General features: G+C 39.0%; 1 protein-coding gene across 15 annotated transcripts in view; it reads right to left on the bottom strand.

The window, feature by feature from the left end:
• ppfia2 (PTPRF interacting protein alpha 2) overlaps positions 1 to 20,124 on the bottom strand; it is a 226,225-nt gene that overhangs the window by 42,175 nt on the left and 163,926 nt on the right. For all 15 annotated transcript variants that reach the window (XR_005205435.1, XM_037759972.1, XM_037759967.1 and 12 more), the window contains 4 exons: positions 17,197 to 17,298; positions 12,710 to 12,874; positions 11,345 to 11,419; positions 2,849 to 2,959 (listed from right to left, as the gene is read on the bottom strand). Coding sequence is in view for 14 of the 15 variants with exons in the window: in XM_037759972.1 (XP_037615900.1) it covers positions 2,849 to 2,959; positions 11,345 to 11,419; positions 12,710 to 12,874; positions 17,197 to 17,298 (453 nt within the window). In the remaining variant the exon portion in view is untranslated. The remainder of the gene's footprint in view (positions 1 to 2,848; positions 2,960 to 11,344; positions 11,420 to 12,709; positions 12,875 to 17,196; positions 17,299 to 20,124) is intronic.

Here is a 20,124-nt window from a genome sequence, read left to right as displayed (position 1 = left end):
GTGTGGCCACAGTACTCTTAAAACTAATGTAAAAAATAAGAATTAGAAAGACCGGTATATCACAATTTCAGGCAAAATATACAATAACATTTGGTATAGTAGGCTACATGCTCAAGAGCAAATATGTATGTAATATAAAAAAAATAAAATAATAAAAATAAAAATAATAAATATTAAATAAAAGTGTGCCCAAGTTCTGTACTAAAGTGTAATTTTGAGGTACCTATACTTCACTTGAGTACTATCATTTTATGCCGCTTCATACTTTTATTTCAGAGGGATTTATTTGATTATGTTGTATTTACTAGTTTATATTTACTAGTTTTACAGTGGAGTATTGCTAATTTTACATATAAAGTATAATACTCTTTTTTTGTTGTCATTTTGTTTTACCAACATTTATACATCATTTTATGAGACTATAATGCCTTCTCCAGGTCATATCATTTACACTATCGCCCCATTCTAAAACCTGACATTTTCCTGTTGTTCTCATTCTGCTAAGACGCGTAAATGACGGAAATATCACACCAAAGTTGCCTGCTTTCCTACCCAAAATGTGTTTTATTTATCCATCTTTCACAAAGACTCCTTCTCTGTTATTGTTTACAACAGCAAAAGGTAACCCAGGAGTAGAGAGTATGTCCGTAACAATATGTTCTCTAGGAGTGATGAAACAAATCCAGGACCGGAATGAAAAAATAAAAGCATCCTCCGTCTGTCAGACTGCATTAGCCGGTTATCAGGCAGATCCAGGTCAATGCTGAAGCTCTGAGAGCTCAGTGGGTCAATAAGCACTTCAAGAGCGGCGCTTTTCTTCCCTCCTTTCCCTCCCTGACTCTTTCCTCCCCTCTCTCTGACCTCTCTCCACCTGTCACATTAATGACAACCAAAGGACACGTGGGAATCAACCGGAGAGAGTTCCCAGAAGAAGACACGCGTCGTGCCGATCAGAGTTGTCATCCCAACAATCGATGGCAGCCGCTGACACGTATGTCAGTCCCTGTGACCCTCACTCTCATCTCAAACACATTTCATACACTTTCTTTTGCAAACAAATCAAAACAAGACACACTTCTTTTATCTCCACAAAACAGGGCAGACTGTAGCCGTCTCCTCATTAGCACCCTTCATCTTTTTTACTCCCGACATCCCCCACTCCTCCTCCTCATCCTCCAGCAGACCGGTCCAGTAACAGCGTCTCCATTGATCTACCCAGGTACCCTCTGTAAGATGTAGATGCCGCTGTGTGCATGTAAAAAGGATTTTGTGAGGTCTGCTTTGGGATTTGGGGTTTTTGCAGCGTCTGTTTTGTAAAATCTGGAAGCAGTTACACCTCTGTCTTTAAATTAATAATCAGAGGGACATCTGTATTCAGCTATGCAGCTTTATGTGTGCTCCTGCATAACCGGAGAGGCTAAGGTCACAGCGAGAGCTCTTGTCTGACTGGGGGTCACCTTCACAACACCAGCCGAGCTAAATGTATGAAACCTTTTGTTAACATATTTAATAACGTTATACTGGCAAACACAAGGAGGAACTCAATGTGCAGGATTTATTGGTGCAATACAACCAAACTGTGATTTTGACATTGAGGACGTTTGAGGATAATAAATGACGGCCCAGATTTATGCTTAAAAGATGGTCTAAATGTCTAATATTTGGAGTATATAAAACTTGAGCTGCATCCAGATCCATAGCGACAATTTAGGATCCAGATATCATTGTATGACTTTCATTAAATTCCTATTCAGAGATATAAACCCCTACCAAGGTGACTTTTAAAAGACAAATAATTTAGTTTCAAGCATCTTTAACTTGAATTTTTGACAATTCAATATGAAGCTTGATCCTGTATAAGCAGATTTCACTATTTCACAGAATATTTAGTGTTGCAGTATGGTGAGCTTTTTAGGGCAAATTCTGCATCCGAAGGAAGCCAGGTTCTCAGGAACAGTCAACAGAGTTGAGCAAAAATGGCATCATACTGTAGGAATGTCTTTCAGCTCGAAGGACAGGACTGAGAAATATGTGGTGAAGTGGGGAGACTACTTGGAATACATCGTTAAAATGGGCAGATCTTGAAGTAAAGTACACACCGTGTACATAACACTCACATAAACACTCTTCATGTGTCTCACAATTAATTTGTTGGTTGTAAATTACATTAGTTCATGGTACAGATTAATTAAGGAATATATATTTGATAAGTGTGTTTTTTTTATTTGTATTTATTTAATTAAAGTTTTATTTATTTCTGTTATTATTATTATTATTATTATTATTATTATGCATGTATATGACTCATTTGATTTGTGTGTTTTTATTTGTATTTATTTAATTACATTTTTATTTATTTTATGTTATTATTATTATTATTTTTATTATTATTATACATAAGAGTCATTTGATTTGTGTGTTTTTTATTTTTATTTATTTAATTTAATTATTATTATTAGTAACAGCATTATTTTGCATATATAGGGGTCATTTGTTTGAAAATTACTAATTACAAAAAAAAGACAGATTGTGACTCAAAGACATAAACAAATGGATTTAGCATTTCTATACCAACATTTTTACAATATTCCTGGCAGTATTTTTGGACGATCAAAAAAGCATTTAGACCATGATGTAGGGAGATGAAATGTATAGAAAACAGTTGTGATCTAAGGTACTAAAGGGTTTTCTTTTATTAGCTCAGTTCAGTTTGGAGCATGTTATAATAAACTGCAGGTAAAGATGACGGCATCACCTATTGTAGCCAGGAGAAGTTTAAAACAAAAACTAGTGTGCCCCATTGATATGTTAAATAAATAAATTCCATTTAATTATGGAGGAGGCTCACCTTGCCATGGAGCTTCTGTTGAGCTTCAGTGCCGTCCAGGATGTCCTCTCCTCCGTCGCCGGACGCCACTTTTCTCTGAATGTGAGCATTTTGTTCCCGTAAGGCCACAATCTGCAGGATGGCAACGAGCACACAGATTAGAGCTGAAATAAACAATGTCAAAACACCTGCACACGCAAATAAACAGTTTATGTTAGAGGTTAAGAGAGCTTTAAAATGTATTATTGCATTTCCTTAAATGCATCTTTGCAACACAAGCAGAACATGTTGAAACCTCAATGTTTGAACATAGAATTACCACATCAACATAAATACATTTCCTTCTTATGCAACACCAGTAAATTACAGTATCTCTGGAGGAATTTATGGGACAACGTGAAGCCGGAAGCACGTGAGCACTGATACAATCACTATAATCATCTTGTTCTGCGGACCGTGTGTCTCCTTTCACCACTTTAAGCTACTGTCCTGAAGTCATAATGCTGTCAGAGCGGTGACCGACAACAACAACAATTAGGTTCTTCCTTGACAGACACCGTGTGATTATCGGGAAGAGAAAGGTAGAGAGTGGGTGCTACTTGTCGCTCATAAAAAACCTGAAGCCCCTGAGACTTCCTGGTGCCTCTTGTACTTTCCAAAACAAGACTTTCCATGACCTGACATGTAGTAATTTGAAGCACAATTAAAAATGACCTACCAGAAAATGTCAACTTCTTGTAAAACATCATCTCGTTACTCCAGTGCAGCTTTGAAAACCACTGCAGTAATTTGGTAAATCATGCAGCTACAGTGCGAGCTTCACTACCTCTGACCCTCTGGACAGGTTTTTCCCTGCAGCAGCCTGGAGGGTGGAGTCCAGTTATCAGGGAGATTCAGTTCACCTGGACTGTCTGCTCTACTGCTCCATACAAGCTGGGAGACACTCTCTCTCTCTCGCTGCTCCCTGACTTACACGCTTTTGGTTAGAGTTCAGTGCATTTTCTCTTTTAACATATACAGTAAGTCCTCCTGCACCTCTATGGAAACAACACATTCATGGCTAGAAATAGGGAGAACTCAAAAATGTCTTTTGCGCAGTATAACAGCTATACATAATAATAATAATAAAAAAAAGCCATAAATAATAAAAAAAGAAAAAAAATTAATTTCTTTGATAACTTATTTTACAAAAATTGGAGGAAAAAAATTGAATCTATGTTAACATTTTTCCAAGTTTCAACAAGAGGCGCTGGATTATTTACATGATATTATTATATTTGTATTATTAACATGTCATCAATATTTAATTTTTTAATATCACGGTTATTGTCAATACCAGTATATCACAACAACCCTCCCTAAAAACACAGCGTAATGAGCCAAATTCAATTTTTTTTGCAACTTAAAGTCTCATTTTCATACTTTTGGCCGTCATTTCTATTGATTATTTTAAGATTGTATTCACCAGGGTAATTGCTGAGATTTGAAAACTCACGACATCACTATACCAACTAAGTCGAAGTCAAGAAACATGAGCAGTCAGACCACGAGCCAGATAGTTAACGAACCATCAGTTTAGCCAAATTATCTTAACTACTTTATTGGAGGTAAAACTGAAAGTGTATCTGAAATGTTGGTTCTAATTCCTTATCCCGCAGGAAAACTGTGCACGCACAAATACTTTTACGCTATCCTGTCTTTCAGAGGTTGTAGCTGGCTCAGTTTTAGAGCTAGATTGAAGATACTGGTATCATATGAAACCAAAAAACCTAAGGAATCCATGTCATCCAATGTCATGCTAGCTTGTTGCGAAGGAGGTTAAATAATGCTACGAAGTTACGCTAAATTTTGGCAAGGAAAAAACTTGCATTTTCAAAGGGGTCCCTTGACCTTTGACCTCAAGATATGTGAATGAAAATGGGCTCTATGGGTACCCACGAGTCTCCCCTTACCAGGCATGCCCACGTTATCACATGCTGTTTGGGGCAAGCAGTTATTTGCATGCAGTATAAATGTGTTGTTTTCTCCTATTCTATAATGGTGTATTTCAATATTTCTGCATACTAAGGGTCCCTAAACAGTATGGTAGGTCAAGTTGATCCAAGTCTGTCGTTAAAACATTGATGGAGGTTTTAAACAGCAATTTCTGCTGTTCGCCTTTTCAAGTGCAATATTATGACTATTATTTTATATTTTTATGGCTCAAGTTGAACTGTAGAATCAGGATTTCCCTTGAAGAGTCATCACACAAAAAAAAACAAAGTCACAGAAAGCAGTGAACCTGCCAGGACGTCTGTCCTGTGTTTAAAAATGATTCCACTCGTATTCCCCGCACCAGCCAAGAAGTGACTCCACAAAACAAAAAAACTACAGTACATGCGCCTTGCTGTTAGCATGATGTGATTAAAGCTGCATCATGCTGGTTCGACTCTACGAGTATTCAGAAGCTTTGGAAATGCTTTAATCTCTGAATAACCCAGGACTCTCAAATCTGCATGTTATTCCTTTTTTTGTTGGTGTTTTCAATTTCCAAGCAGCCCAGGTACTGTATCTGTTATTAGATGCACCACAATATAATCTAGAGTATTCATACGGTTTGTTTCAAAAGGAGTCACTGGAAGGTCGTCTTTGCTCAGGACAAATAAATTGCTTGAAAATCTGCTCCTCCATAGGAAGGGAGAAAATTGCATTTTTCTCAGCAACGGAATGAAAGGGGGACAAATCAATGACACGGCTGTCGATAAAACAAACAACGCTCTCGAGTGACTTGGACATGATCTGGGTTAAACTCAAACCTGCCCTCAGTGACACCAAACTGAGAGTCAGTTGATTCCAACGGACCTGGTACCGGGTCAAAACTGGTCGTACCCTGTTGCATAGTTACAAATAAGTTGCGATGCAAGATGACCTATTTATAGAGCATATGCATGCCATACTGTTTTGAAAAGCTGAGGTCTCCAGCTTTCAGAATCTGTAAACCAAGTTGTGATCAAAAGATCCACAATAATTTCCTCATAGATCTACAAGCTTGGTATCGTTGGAAAGTAGAAATTCCAAGCTTTCCAATGGACCTTAAACGCAGCTCATATCACAGACACAGTGGGTGAAACAAAGCCGTCAAACTTCACATTTTGCAGATTATATACTGGGCGAGGATATAAAATCGTATTTTTTTATAGTGCTTCTCCATTGTAATCTCAATGGTAAAATAGTTACTTACAATTTATTCATATTTCTTAGCTTCTTATGATTCAAAAGAGACCATATGTATGAATCTAAGCCTCATGGTTGAGGAGCTATACCTGCTTCATTTTGGGCATTTTTTTAGGCATTTTTTCCAAGGGGTTAGGGTTTAACAGGTTAAAGTGGGAACAGAGGGCAGTCAGTGGACAGGTTTTTACCCTCACACACATTAATTCTGCAGGCCTCAGACTTCACCGGCAACAGCTCGGCTTCTTCTTCGCTGTTGCACACCGACTACACAACGTCTCTCTTCATTATTTTTAACGAGGGCATAATTATGCCTCCGTATGTTTCTGCGCCATTATTCTAAGATAGTCTGTAATTTCTCCGGCTCAGAGATCAAACACTAACACCACCCCTGGCAGAAAGACACAACACGTGATGAGAGTGAGTGCTTGCAGATTCACCTCCAGCTCCTGAAATTACAAAAGTTTGACAGATGCAAAATGAACACGGCGCCTATTATTTGCTTTTTTGATGTTGTTGATGTACCTCTCATCAAAGGCAGACATCTGACGGCAAGAAGCACGATGAGGTGGGCCTTTTTTACTGCACAACATTTTCCTTATCTTTCTTTAGCACCTCTGTGTTGGATGGAGAGGACGGTCTGAGGTGATGTGATGAAGGAGAGATTGGACAAATATGAAGAGGAGTGAAGGGAGGGTTTCTTAAAAGATTGATTTTGTCAAGGTGAGAGCTGGGGGCATGCACGTCTCTGCTGCATTGCGCTTAAATTACAATCAATCACGTACACAGCAAGGTTATAATAGTTTGAATTTACTATTATAACCCTGGTGCACAGTCACACACACTCACACACATAGATAGACATACACAAGTCCTGAAAGCATTCATATTGTGTGTTTAAATGTACCTCTGATACCTTTACTTTGGGATTTCTTTGGAAAAGATGTGAGAGCTGCCACGCGGGATTAGAGCAGGCAGAATAAAGAAGGAACATGTTTCCTCTGACAAAGTCTTCGATCTTACTTAGACTCGACTGCTCCCGAGGCACACCTCCTTTATGTTATTAAAGCTCTTTTCTATTATTGAGTCCTAAAAGTCTTGTTTTCTTTAAAGAAGTGAGGAAAAAAATCAATGTGTAACCCACTTCTCACCTGGAAGTATACCTCTCTACACTCCACTGGGAGTCTGCGTTGTGTTTGGGATGTGGGACGGGGTATCACGATGAGAGAAGGAAGCTCTGGACGCAGGGTTCAGGATTAAGGTTGAGACCTTGATAGGTTTTATTGTTTCACACGGTGATGATTCTTGTCTGCTACAGTAGCTGCTTACGTTCATGACGTTTATGGAGTAGTGCAAAATAAAGTTTATCTTAGAAATAAACCCCTCACACAAACAAAAATCTAAAGGTGGAAATAATCAATGTACCCACATACATTATTTCTTACAAAAAGTTATTCCTCATTTTTTCCTCAGCAACAAGTGACGTCATGTGTCAATTTCCGCTAAAGTCTTTTCAAATTAAAACTACTATGTTGTTAAAATAACACCAGAAGTGACGTAACTTGGAAATGACGTAAGTATGGAAATTACGACCCCGACCTCCTCCCTACATGGCGTTTGTCGCTCGTTATACTTTCTGGTTCACGATTACTTGGATTACATACAAATCTATTTTGTTTTATATATACGAATTACAGTGCATTACTTTTTCGTAGGTATAGCTACAAAAAGTGTATGAGATATAGTGTTAAAATAAATAATACTACCAGGCTAAATTAAATACAGAACAAATTATCAACATAACTGCATACTCCTTTTCAAACATATATTATTTATTTAGTTTAAAGGTGCTATTGATAACATTGATACTGTAGATGTCACACCTTGTTAGAAGCTTTGTTAGAAGTGGGAACCAAATGTCCGATATCTTCCACAGAGATAAACGATTCATTAAAAATCATAATCATTTTTTTTTTTTTTTTTAAAGTCATACTTTTATTTGGCACCTTTCTCAAAGATCTGTGAATGTTAATTTTTTTTTCATCTACATAAGAATGTTATCAATAAGACCTTTAATTTAGAATTTGCAGTATATGTTTGCTGTCCATTTTATTGGTGATTCTTGTTTTGTTTTCTTCTCATTTGTTACATGTTTTAAATAAAATATATCTAATCTAATAGTCTGCTATGTTTTTTATAGTAGTTTATCATATTATTATTATCTGTTTTGTCTGTTTCTAATTGTGATGAAGAGAAGATGGGTGAAAATGAGCTGTTGAGCTAATCCTTGCACTTTTATATATAGAAGGATTTTTTTCTAAATGTGTCACAGTGTTGATTAACGTCTGTTGTCAGCTATCAATAAACAAAAAACAACAATCTATCCTCAGATTCCAACACAGTCCCATAACGGCAAATTGCACCAGCAGTAATCAGCGTGTGGCCACTTAAACACCTGTGAGTGCATGAGGTCAAAGGCCGTTGATTTCATCTGGCGCAGCCTGTGTTGTCCCGAGACCCCGCGGTGGAGCTGGGACTCATATACAGACCTCCATCACAAATCAATTAGCGGTCTGCTGGCTCGCGGCTCGGCTCGCCTCGCCTCCCCGGAGCCTCTGAAGCGTGGACATTTCTATTCTGCAAAAAGCCGGGTTTAACTGCCTCCTCCACCGCCTCAAGGTCCAATCACTCATCTGTCCGCCGCGCTGACAAGTGTAGTGTTAACCATTTACGAGGGACGGCCCCTCAGATGTACTGTACACTCTCTCTCTAACCTTGGCTGTGCGATGTGAGAGAAATTCTTCAAAGTGCTACATCCTCCATTGAGATGTCTGTCAGGGACTTTAAAAAAGCTGACTTTGTTCAAAAAGCTGTGAAAGAAAAATGAGAGACAGCGGACTGTCACATTATTTTTTTAACTGTTCACTGTTCTTTTTTTCATCTCTCTCTTTCTGCTCACCGTCTAATCTTGGATTCAGACTACAACCATCCATCCAAACACACAGTTTGTCTGTCAGACCCTCTGTGTTTCCCTTCTTCCCCCTCTCGTCTCCACACTTTGACCAACTGCACTCTCATTAACACACACACACCTCCGCTAACACAACCTTCCTCTGCTTCCCACATGCCCTCTCTATTTCTGTCTTTCTCCATTTCCTCCTCTCGCCTTCTGTCCTGGCTTCCACCCACTCCAACCTTCCCTTTCCCCTTCATCTTCTCCTCTCTCCTTACCAACTTTTATTCTAGGCCTGAGTGTCAGACTGGCATGTCTGACAGGCTGTGAAGTGGCAGCCCGAGGGGTTTTCACTCAGCTGGAACACAACCATGTGCAAAGCGAGAGCAGCTCTGGCTCTCTTCAGCATGCCTGAGCCATGGAGGTTGAGAAGGACTTTAAGGCCACCGTCGCAAAAGTGGCCACTCTTCTGTCAGCGCTGTGCCTCAGCCACTCATGTGCACACCGTGTTATTTTGTGTTATTATTCCCTGTACAGATGAAGGTGAGTGAAGGCAGCAGAGGTACTCTGGTTGTTTGCGAGTCGATACATAATTCAGGACACATCATCACAGTATATATTAGATTTACATCCACATAAACAAGCAGCACATGATTCTGTATATTTTTCTGAGTTGAGATATGGACGAATGTTTCAATGTACAGTGTGCTATAGTATCTAGTTTGCCCATTTTTTTATGTTTTTATTTTTTTGCTTGCTTGTATATATGTGTATTATATGACCTACAGAAGTTGGTCCCAGAGGTTAGAATAGAACTAGGGGAAAAAAGTGTTTAAATATGCTACCCCTTCATCCTAGAATAATGTACATAATGATAGGAAATTGTTACAGCTGATTACTGTGTGGGAATTCAAGTCAATTTTAAGTTTTCAAGTCAATGTGATTGCTCATAAATTCCTCACTCAAAACCATGTTACTGACCTGTTTTATGCATTATAACTGTTTTTGTACTGCATACTAACTGGATATCATGCTCATTTAATTGTAGTTTTGTCTGCTTGTATTGTTTGTGTTTATTGTTGTAAAAATGTTTGTTCTGCCTTTTTTGGCCAAGTCACTTTTGAAAAAGGGATTTTAATCTCAATGAGACTTTTTACCTGGTTAAATAAAAGACATATACATATATTTTTCTGGTATTGTCTTTTTACATTTCTTCCAAATTTCTCTTCTGTTCATGATTTGTTTCTAATTCTTCTGTTTTTGATACTCTTTTTGAATTTGTTTTCGTAGGTATTAAACTTTAAACACATCACATTGCCTCTGTGTATTCTTAAACCTGCCCTGCTTTTGTTTATCAGTAAATATGACCTGTACATTTGCAGCACTTTCATGTAAAACTGCTAACCATGAACATCTGCACATGTTGGACATAATGCATTGCTATTCATGCAGCTTGTTTCCATATTTCAGTACATCTGTTACACTACATTTTCCCTCTTAAATTGACCGCTGAATTGTAAATATTTAATCTCTAAACATCCTGGTACAATTTCTATTTCAGTATTCCAATTAGGGCTGAGAAATATATTGATATTATATCGATATTGTGATATGAGATTAGATATCGTATATCATAATATGGCATAAATGATTTCTTTTCCTGGTTTTAAAGGCTGCATTAGAGTAACGGGATGTAATTTTCTGAACTTACCAGACTGTTCTATCTGATGATTATTTATTAAATATGTCATTGTGTAAATATTTTGCAAAAGCACCATTAGTCAACATTATAATATCAATATTCAGGTATTTGGTCAAAAATATAGTGATATTTTATTTTCTCCATATCGCAAAGCCCTAATTTCTATTATTTGTAGTGGTAGTAGTTGCTGTATTTTTGTGGCTGTATTTACTTTAAGTACTAGTCAAGTCAAGTCAATATTATTTATATAGCCCAATATCACAAATTGGCCTCGGGGTGCTTCACATTCTGTACAGCATACAACACCCTCTGTTCTTAGATCCTCGCAGTGGATAAGGAAAAACATAACCAAAAAAAAAAAACCTACAACAGGGAACTGTGTGTTTTATTCTTTCTCCAAATTCCTCACAAGAATCTGAAAAAAACAGTCTAATGCAATTTAAATTCTGTATTTTAGAATGAAAACAACGTGTGAGCCTCGACTTGGTATATGTTAAAGACTTCAATTCATGTTCATTATCCATCCATCCATCAATCAATCAATCAATCCCCATTGAGGACACAATACAACACAAACTACAACACAAAGAAGATTCAAATATACAACAACATTCATTATCTTAAACACAATATCTGTGGCAGCTCTTCTTACCTCCTGATTGGCTGCTGTGAGCTCCTCCTCCAAGGCGGACACCCTCTCCAGTGACACCCGTAGTCTCTCTCTTACCTGAAAAGAATACAAAAAACAAACAAACATGTATCATGCACTGAGCTGAACACTTCCTGTTTAAATTCTAGTGGAGGAAATCAGGAGTTAACCCGGCAGGAAAGAAGCCCCACTGCTGCAGCAGAGAAAGCTGTCCTCTTTTCCTCCCTCAGCCTCACAATAACACTCTGCTGTGGCTTCAAAAGCAGCGTTTTGAGGCTTTTATTGCTTTTTAAAGTACCAGTTGCTGGGAGGAGATTCCCCTCCTACGTTCCTCTCTTCCTCTGTGAACTCAGAGAAACTCTTCTTCTAGGATTGTGACGGCTGTGATGGAGCAATTACTTGCACCGCGTGGTGACCGGTGGTCCACCACCACCAACATCCCCGCTGCCTGCAGCCCAATAGGACGCCAGATTTCAGAGGAGGTTGATCCTGGATTAGAAGTTAGCTGGGGTCCGAGTCGGGACGACCCCCCCCACAGCTGCCCGAGACGGCTTTTATGCCGTTGAACAGCATGTCGTTGGACATGCTTTATAAATGATGGCTTTTAGAGGAGAGGATGAATGGATTACAGGGGCGATGGTGATATCACACAGGGGGCTAAGGTCATTAATCAGCAGGCTGTGAGGAGGCTGGAGAAACGCTATGTGGGACTAAAACCAACAAATGATGCCAGGGAAACAGACGACACTGCAGCAGCAAAATATGTCTCAATGATTCTATATGAGTACTTATTAATAAAACATATTAAAGGTCCCATATTGTGCTCATTTTCAGATTCATACTTGTATTTTGTGTTTCTACTAGAACATGTTTACATGCTGTAATGTTAAAAAAAACTTTATTTTCCTCGTACTGTCAGCCTGAATATGCCTGTATTTACACTCGGTCTGAAACGCTCCGTTTTAGCGCATTTTGACGGAATTGCAACGGAATTGCGTTGCTAGGCAACAGCTTGGGTCCATGTTTACTTCCTGTCAGCTGATGACATTCACATACACTGCAACCAGGAATAAACTGGGACACATTTAGAATGTTTTCGTTTAAAATTGTGTAAAGGGTCTAAATATTGTATATTCGTGACATCACAAATGGGCAGAAATCCTGACAGCTTGTTTCAAATGCAGAGTTTCTGAGTACGGGCTGTGTGTATTTCCCTGTGGATTGAGTGTTTCGATACTTTCACAGTATTTATATAGCACTTAAACCTGCTTTATAATATAAAAGACATGAAAATCTTACTTTTTACAATATGGGACCTTTAAATTTAGACACCTTGAAATTGAAATGCTGCTCTAATGGGAGACTAACCTTCTCATCGAGGGCTTTATGGTGTTCGAACAACGACTTGAGCGCTTTGAGGACCTCGACTTCGCTGGAGACTCCCGACGGAGACTGAGCCTGCCGCTTGACCACCGTCATGCGAAGTGACCGCTCGTGTCGGGACACCAGGCACTCCAGATGTTCCAGCAGTAGCTGAAGGAGACACAACGGAGAAATCACTGTTATCATCATCATAACCATCATCATCGGAACAATTTAAATCCTCCTCGCAGCAGAACAATTAAGTCAAGTGCTGGTAAAAACGTGGGCATAGTGTGTAAGAATCCAAATGAGAAAAAGGTTTGCTGCACACCAAACCCCTTCATTTATTTAAGCATTTTTGCAGGCACTGGAACAACAAACATTGCATTAATGTGTGCTTCATCAGGCTCCACTCCTAACAACATAACCAGGCTACCATATGAATAAAAAAAAATAATACTAAAGTAATCCAAGTCAGACATCAGTGCGGAAACACTTCTGTGGTTCTAGAGTGCGTCCAACCTTTTTATCGTCAACATCATCTTTCACAATACATCATTGTTATAATCATCATCATCATTGTTACAAAGAGTCAGAATCAGACTCTGTTTATTGCCATGTAGGTTTCACATGAGAGGAATTTGATTTGGTGTATTGGTGCATAAAAATAAAACAAAAATCAACATAAATATAGACAAGAAAAATACAATAAAAGTATGAAAAAACACTATAAAATATGTATAAGAAATGTAAATATAGAATAAAAGAAAGATACAATAAAAATATGAAGAAATACTACAGAAATATGTACAAGAAATGTCAATATAGAGTAGAAGAAAAATATAATAAAAAATACAAAAACATGCCGTAATAAATATGTACAAGAAACATAAATATAGAATAGAAAAATACAATATAAATATAAAAAAATACTATACAAATATGTACAAGAAACAAATATGCACTACAAGAATAGTACTATAAAAATATGAAAAAAATACTATAAAATATGTACAAGAAACAAATAAAGACCAGAAGAAAACTACAAAATATGAAAAACAACTACAAAAATATGTACATGAAATGCAAATATAGAATAGAAGAAAAATACAATACAAATATGAAAAAATACAATAACATTTTTACAAGAAATGTCAATATAGAATAGAAGAAAAACACAAGAAAAATATGAAAAAAATTACAAGAAAAATATGTTCAATAAACATAAATAAGGAATAGAAGAAAAATACAAAAAAAAAAATGTTTTTGCTGTATATATAGTAGCTTTTCAGAATAAAGTTAAGAAAACTGCAAGTAACTGCAATCCTTCCAGCAGTACCCAAAAGGGATTGTGCTAATCTAGGCTGCTAGGTAGGTAGCATGTCAAGTCAACTGCCAGCAGACAGTTTCACAAGGACAGACGAGATGAGATGTAGAGCTGGGGGGCTGACTGCAGGAAAACTACACAACAACAACAACAACTGGGAGTAAACAACCAGGATGTGACTGGGAGAGAGGATACCAGTTTGGCTGCAGAGATAAAACATTATTCATTACTGTTTCTTGCACGTGTGAGATCAGTGCAAAGCATCATCTTCTTTCATTTCCCCTCGTGAATCCTTGGTGCCAGATCGTGGAAACACTGCAGCAGTTTCGTGGTGATGCAGATCTCAACACTTCATTCCCTCTCGGAAATTGTCCAAGGACATAATATTACATCCCCGAGATAATGATCAATGACCTCCTCGTTCTTTACTAGAAAAAACTCACTGGCTTCATCCCTGACATGCCTCCGCTTCACTCGTCTAAACATCCCTCAGCAGCTGGATTAAATGTATTCTGTGGTTAACCACCGGTTAGGAAATCCCACTTGGTGAACTAAAATGGGATGCATTTTTTCGAATTAAGCATTACACAGAGAGCATGATATTATTAAATTATTCAAGAAAACTGGGAACAATTTAATGTAAGAAAACAGAATATGCAGTATACAGTACAGGGATGAAGATGAGAGCAACAAACAGGGTCTAAAATCCATTAATCCAATGTATTCTCTTACATATTCATCTGGGTTCATTAAGTCAAAAAATGCATCACTATTGTGCATCACATGCAGGTCTTAATTACCTACAAGAAATACCTCAAATACATTTATTTACCTCTGAACAGAGCCGTATTAGCTACCATTTAGCTGCCTTTACATGATAAGAAATTTGCTCTGCTGCATCTAGTAAAATCTCTATTCCTTCATGTATAGTTCCAAATAAAGTAACAAAAGTGAAGCTAAATTGCGGTTGTGTCTAGAAGGTAACCCACAAATTCGAAATCTGGCAAAAACTCTTGCGAGACTCGCTGCCCGACAACCTATCCTAACCATAACCATTCAAGGTCAATGCCTAACCACAACCATTCAAGGTCAAAGTCTAACCTTAACTATTCAAGGTCAGTGCCTAACCTTAACTATTCAACGTCGCTGCCTAACCACAACCATTCAAGGTCAATGCCTAACCACAACCATTCACGGTAGATGCCTAACCTTAACCATTCAAGGTCAATGCCTAACCTTAACCATTCAAGGTCAACGCCTAACCACAACCATTCAAGGTAGATGCCTAACCTTAGCCATTCAAGGTCAATGCCTAACCTTAACCATTCAAGGTCAATGCCTAACCTTAACCATTCAAGGTCAATACCTAACCTTTACCGTTCAAGGTCAATGCCTAACCATGTTAACCATCCAAGGTCAATGCCTAACCTTAACCATCCAAGGTCAATACCTAACCTTAACCATTCAAGGTCAATACCTAACCTTAACCATTCAAGGTCAATACCTAACCTTAACTATTCAAGGTCAATGCCTAACCTTAACTATTCAAGGTCAATGCCTAACCACAACCATATCGCAAGAGTTTCCCAACTCGTGGGTTGACCCTAAATTGCCCTCCCTAATCCGAATCTGATCAATATCATAAAGTCAGAGCATCAAGCATCTGGTTTGTCATCTGTTGCCATGGGAAACAATGCAAACTTTCATCCCCTCCTTGTTTCCGCATTGCCTAAAGCAAAACTAATGTGTCTTATTTTCCTTGCAGGACGGTTGCAGACACATTTTCAATAGAAAGCATTTTTGCAGGCGGAAGTGATCTGCAGGAGTGGGCGGTCCTGTAGGAGTGCAGTATGTGCGTGCAGGGTTGAAAGCAGACCCCGTGCAGACCTCTGCTGTATAGCTGAAAGGAGCCTGAGAGTCATCTCTTCTCTCGTCTGTCTGATAAACTGTCTCTGAGAGTCTCATCAGCTGCCATCATGTCTACACACAGACTCCTGCACACTCAACAAAATGCCAACTGCTGAATCAATCAGAAAGGGAATGTTTACTCCGCCTTCAGCCCCAGTGTCCTCCTGTTCCTGTCTCATCATGTCTCTGCATGAAACCAGTCTATTAATCTACATGCATGTCATTTAGTCGTGATGCTTAAAACAACCAATACCGTCTCCCCACTGTCATCACACATCCTGTCAGCTCCTCAGTCCAACTGACTGCCTGCACATGCCTTCCAAGATTTAATTATGAACTGTAAAACCCTACCAGCAACTAAACCGAGCGTAATTAAAACAGCTTGGTAATTGCCCATCGCACAAGATTCAAGGTGATAATAAAGTGAGAGAGAGAAAATGACTTTTGTCTGTCCCCGTCTCTTGCGCCTCACCTCCCCTCCCTTCCTGTTTGTCTCAGCCGCTGTTGTGCTAAAATCTTCTTCTGCCTCCGCCCAGAGACAGATAGTGCGAGACTGAGAATCCACACTTAATCAGCGAGTGGGGATGGAAAACAGAGTCTTATCTGTCAACAGCAGAGTGTGCTTACTGCTTTAAAAAAATAGAAATGCTTTTTTTATTGAAGATGCAGGCCTTTCAGCTGCACAGAATCCAGCTGATCCGCTAATGTCTTTAGTTGTTTTTTCTCCCCCTCCAAACACTTTGACCTGGACGCTGCGGGGCATCAGCGCCATTTGGACTTAGTTTTACTGTTGAGCAGCCATCCATGTGAAGTCGACGGAAAAAAAATGTCGAGGCGAAATGTGTGGAGCTAATGAGGTATGTCTGGGCATTGGAAACAGACAGTGCGCATGGTTGCTTCAGCGCTTCTGCAGCCTTAAAACCGTGCCCACCAGATAGCTTAAGCTTCCTCAGGACGCCGTCTATCGCATGCGTGCAGCAGGCTTTTCTGCGGCTGACGTGACAGTTCGGGGCGAGTTTGAGAAACTTGTGGAATGCAAATTTAAGTGGGTCGGATGTGGAAGAAAACAAGCATCATCGTAAACTTCATTTCTGGTTGAAAAACGTCAAAATTGATTGAATGATTGGCTCTCTTTTCCCCCACCTCGGAGCATTCTCGTAATAAATCAGTCGCAGATTAAACCACTTTGGCGAGATTAATTGGTGGCAGACACTGTAATCGGTTTAGTTAATGTTTTAAAGATGTGCGTCCTCCTCACCCTGGTGTTGTTCCTCTCTGCTTTGAGCTCGGAGATCTCCTCGTCCTTCTCCAGCAGCTGCTCCCTGCAGGCGTTCAGCTCCTTGGTCAGCGCGGCGAACTCCTGAAGTCAGAAAAAGAGAGGGCAAAGGGTCAGCATCATCACGGTCAACATCACACAACACCGTGCTACCGCTCCGAGCGCCTCTGGCGGTGTGAGGTGCAGTGATGCAATGTAACATAAAGCAGCAGGGCTTGTTGGACAGTAGCTGGCTGGAAGAATGAAATCAAATCACCAATACAAATGTGGATGTTACGGTCGCGGTTTCAAGGCTTCCTGGTGGCAACCTCAACCAAGTCCACTTACAAGAATATCTAAAGAGTTCTTAAGACTAGAGCCTTTACTATTATTGACTTAATGTATCTAATAAATGTATTATATTAAGGACAGGTCAGCCATGCTATTATATCTGGGAACAGAGGTTGAATCCATCGTACAGTGAGGTGAAATGATTGAGTGGTCTGATGGTAATAATCTGAGGGAGGAAGAGGATTGGCTCTATACAGCGGAACAGGCGCGGTGCCAGGTTTTTAGAGGATTTACACCTACAGCACTGAGCCACAGCACAACGGAGGACTGACAGGACTGTGGAGTAGTACTACAAAACCAAACACGGCACTACGGACGACAGCTGACACGACAGACTGGAGGTGATGGAGCTGCATCGGGACGGCAGACTGCAGTTTTAGTCATACACATATTTATCAGAGGCGGAAATTATAAATAATCTCACAGGTCGAGCTGAATTTCTATGAGCAGATTAGACTGAAAACCCACAAAGTAGAGAGTAATTACTTAGTACTTTTATGGCTATTTTCCTCCATACAATCTCAGATCGTACAACAAAACTAACTGTATCCCGATCAAGACTTAAAACTACAGTCTTCCTGTTGACATTTGTCTTTCTACCTCGCTGATGTCTTTTAAATCGCTACTAAAAACACATTTTATAATCTTGATTTTATAATGTATTTCTTGTTATTTTGTAGTAGTAGTAAAGATGATGATGAAGGAAATAATGATACACATTACAAATAAGAAGAATAAAGAGGAGGAAGAATGGGAGGGGAAAGAATCAGAAGAAGGGAGAAGAAAGAAGAGGAGGGAATAGGACAAGGAGAGGAAGAGGAAGAGGAAGAGGAAGAAGAAGAAGAAGAAGAAGAAGAACAAGAAGAACAAGAACAAGAAGAAGAACAAGAAGAACAAGAAGAACAAGGAAAAGAACAAGGAGAAGAACAAGGAGGAAGAGAAGAAGAAAATGATAGGAGGAAGAGGAGGAAATGAAGGAAAACACTGGCTCCACAAGAGCAGAGCAGCTTTCAGAGCAGCTCGTCTCCTTTTAGGATGTTTCTGCACTAAAATTCAAATGTGCCTTAACTATGATGTAACTACAGTTCACATGGAGAACACACTGCAGGGATGCTGACTTTGTTAAAAGAGTCAAAACTCTTGCTTCTGAGTTGTTTCTGTGACTTGCCGATCACCTTCCCTGCAATACTAACAATCTTGGAGAGCTTTTTGTTGGCTTTTTGCACTCAAGTTGCCGTGCCATGCTGTTATGTTAAATAAATAGTAAAATACATACAAGCAAACAAATGCAAAGGTTTGGTTAATGTGACAGTACACCAGTCTGTCATGACATTTCCATGGTCTCCTCTGCCAGACCACTAGCTTTTCTCTCTCAGTGTGTCTTTTTTTTCTGCAGATGGATGCAGACAAAAGATTTAAATACGCCTGAACTACCAATTACTGCCGGATCACCCTGCTGCTCCTCTCCAGACCCGAACCACCACAACAACAACAACAGACTCCCAGCTCTGTTTGTGTTGTGATTCACAAACTCACGGAGGGATTCGGAGCGGTACGGCGGTGACAATAACACTCCGGTAAACAAGCATCAGAGGAGGAGGAGAGACAGGCTGTCGCTCAGGAGGACTTCAAAAAACCTTCGTCCCCGTCATCGCAGTCTAAATTAAGCGTGGAGCAGACGTGTCACATCAGGCAGGTACAAAGGGATCAAACAAGACACACAACTGTCTCAATGTGACTCCTGAGTGACGGGACGGGTTGTGTTGTCTTTTAATTTCAGAGCCAGTTGACGTGACACAAGAACCAGCCTGTTCGGTGTTTGATTTCACAATCAAAAAAGGGAAAAATGTGTATTTATTGGAGCGTGCAGCATGCAGAGTATTGCAATAGCATGCTTCTCAATGGGAATGAGTTCTGTTTATATTGATTTTGCTCAATTCTATCCAGAAAAATCATCGAGGACTAAAACATTCATTGACAAAAGATTAATTATCAACCATTTTAATAATTAATTAGTAATTTGTCAAATAACAAAAGCCAAATATCGGCTTGTTCTGGCTTTCTTAAAGTCCAGATTTGTTGCTTTTGTTCCGTTTTATTATTTTAAATTAAATATTGTTGGGTTTCGGACTCTTGATCTGACAAAACAGGCATGTAATAGGCATTATTTAATATTTTCTGATATTTTAAAGACCAAAAAATTTATCAATTATTTGAAAGAATACAAGACAAAAAAATCCATAATGAAAAATAAATTAATTATCATTAATTGCAGCTTGCAGCCCTATTATTATATTACTTTATTTATATAGCAGTACAAAAATGACAAAATGAAAATGTGCTTGACATAAAATACAATCATAAATCAAGTCTCAAAAGCTGTCAGACACATACTAGCGCTCTGTCTGTCTGAGTAAACATTGTCATTCAGAATGTGTCCACCATCTGCCCTTCAGGAGACGAGGACAATAACTTACAGACAAACTCCAGGGAGTGGGACAATATCGTGTCTCGTAGCTCAAATCCTTATAAACCTTCTAGAGCGACAAATCCTCTGCACAAAGACACCATGAAAATCCC

Source organism: Sebastes umbrosus, chromosome 23 (genome assembly GCF_015220745.1).
Source record: "Sebastes umbrosus isolate fSebUmb1 chromosome 23, fSebUmb1.pri, whole genome shotgun sequence".
NCBI lineage: Eukaryota > Metazoa > Chordata > Actinopteri > Perciformes > Sebastidae > Sebastes > Sebastes umbrosus.
Note: the sequence above shows the minus strand (reverse complement) of the source record. Positions and strands in the feature narration are given on the sequence as shown.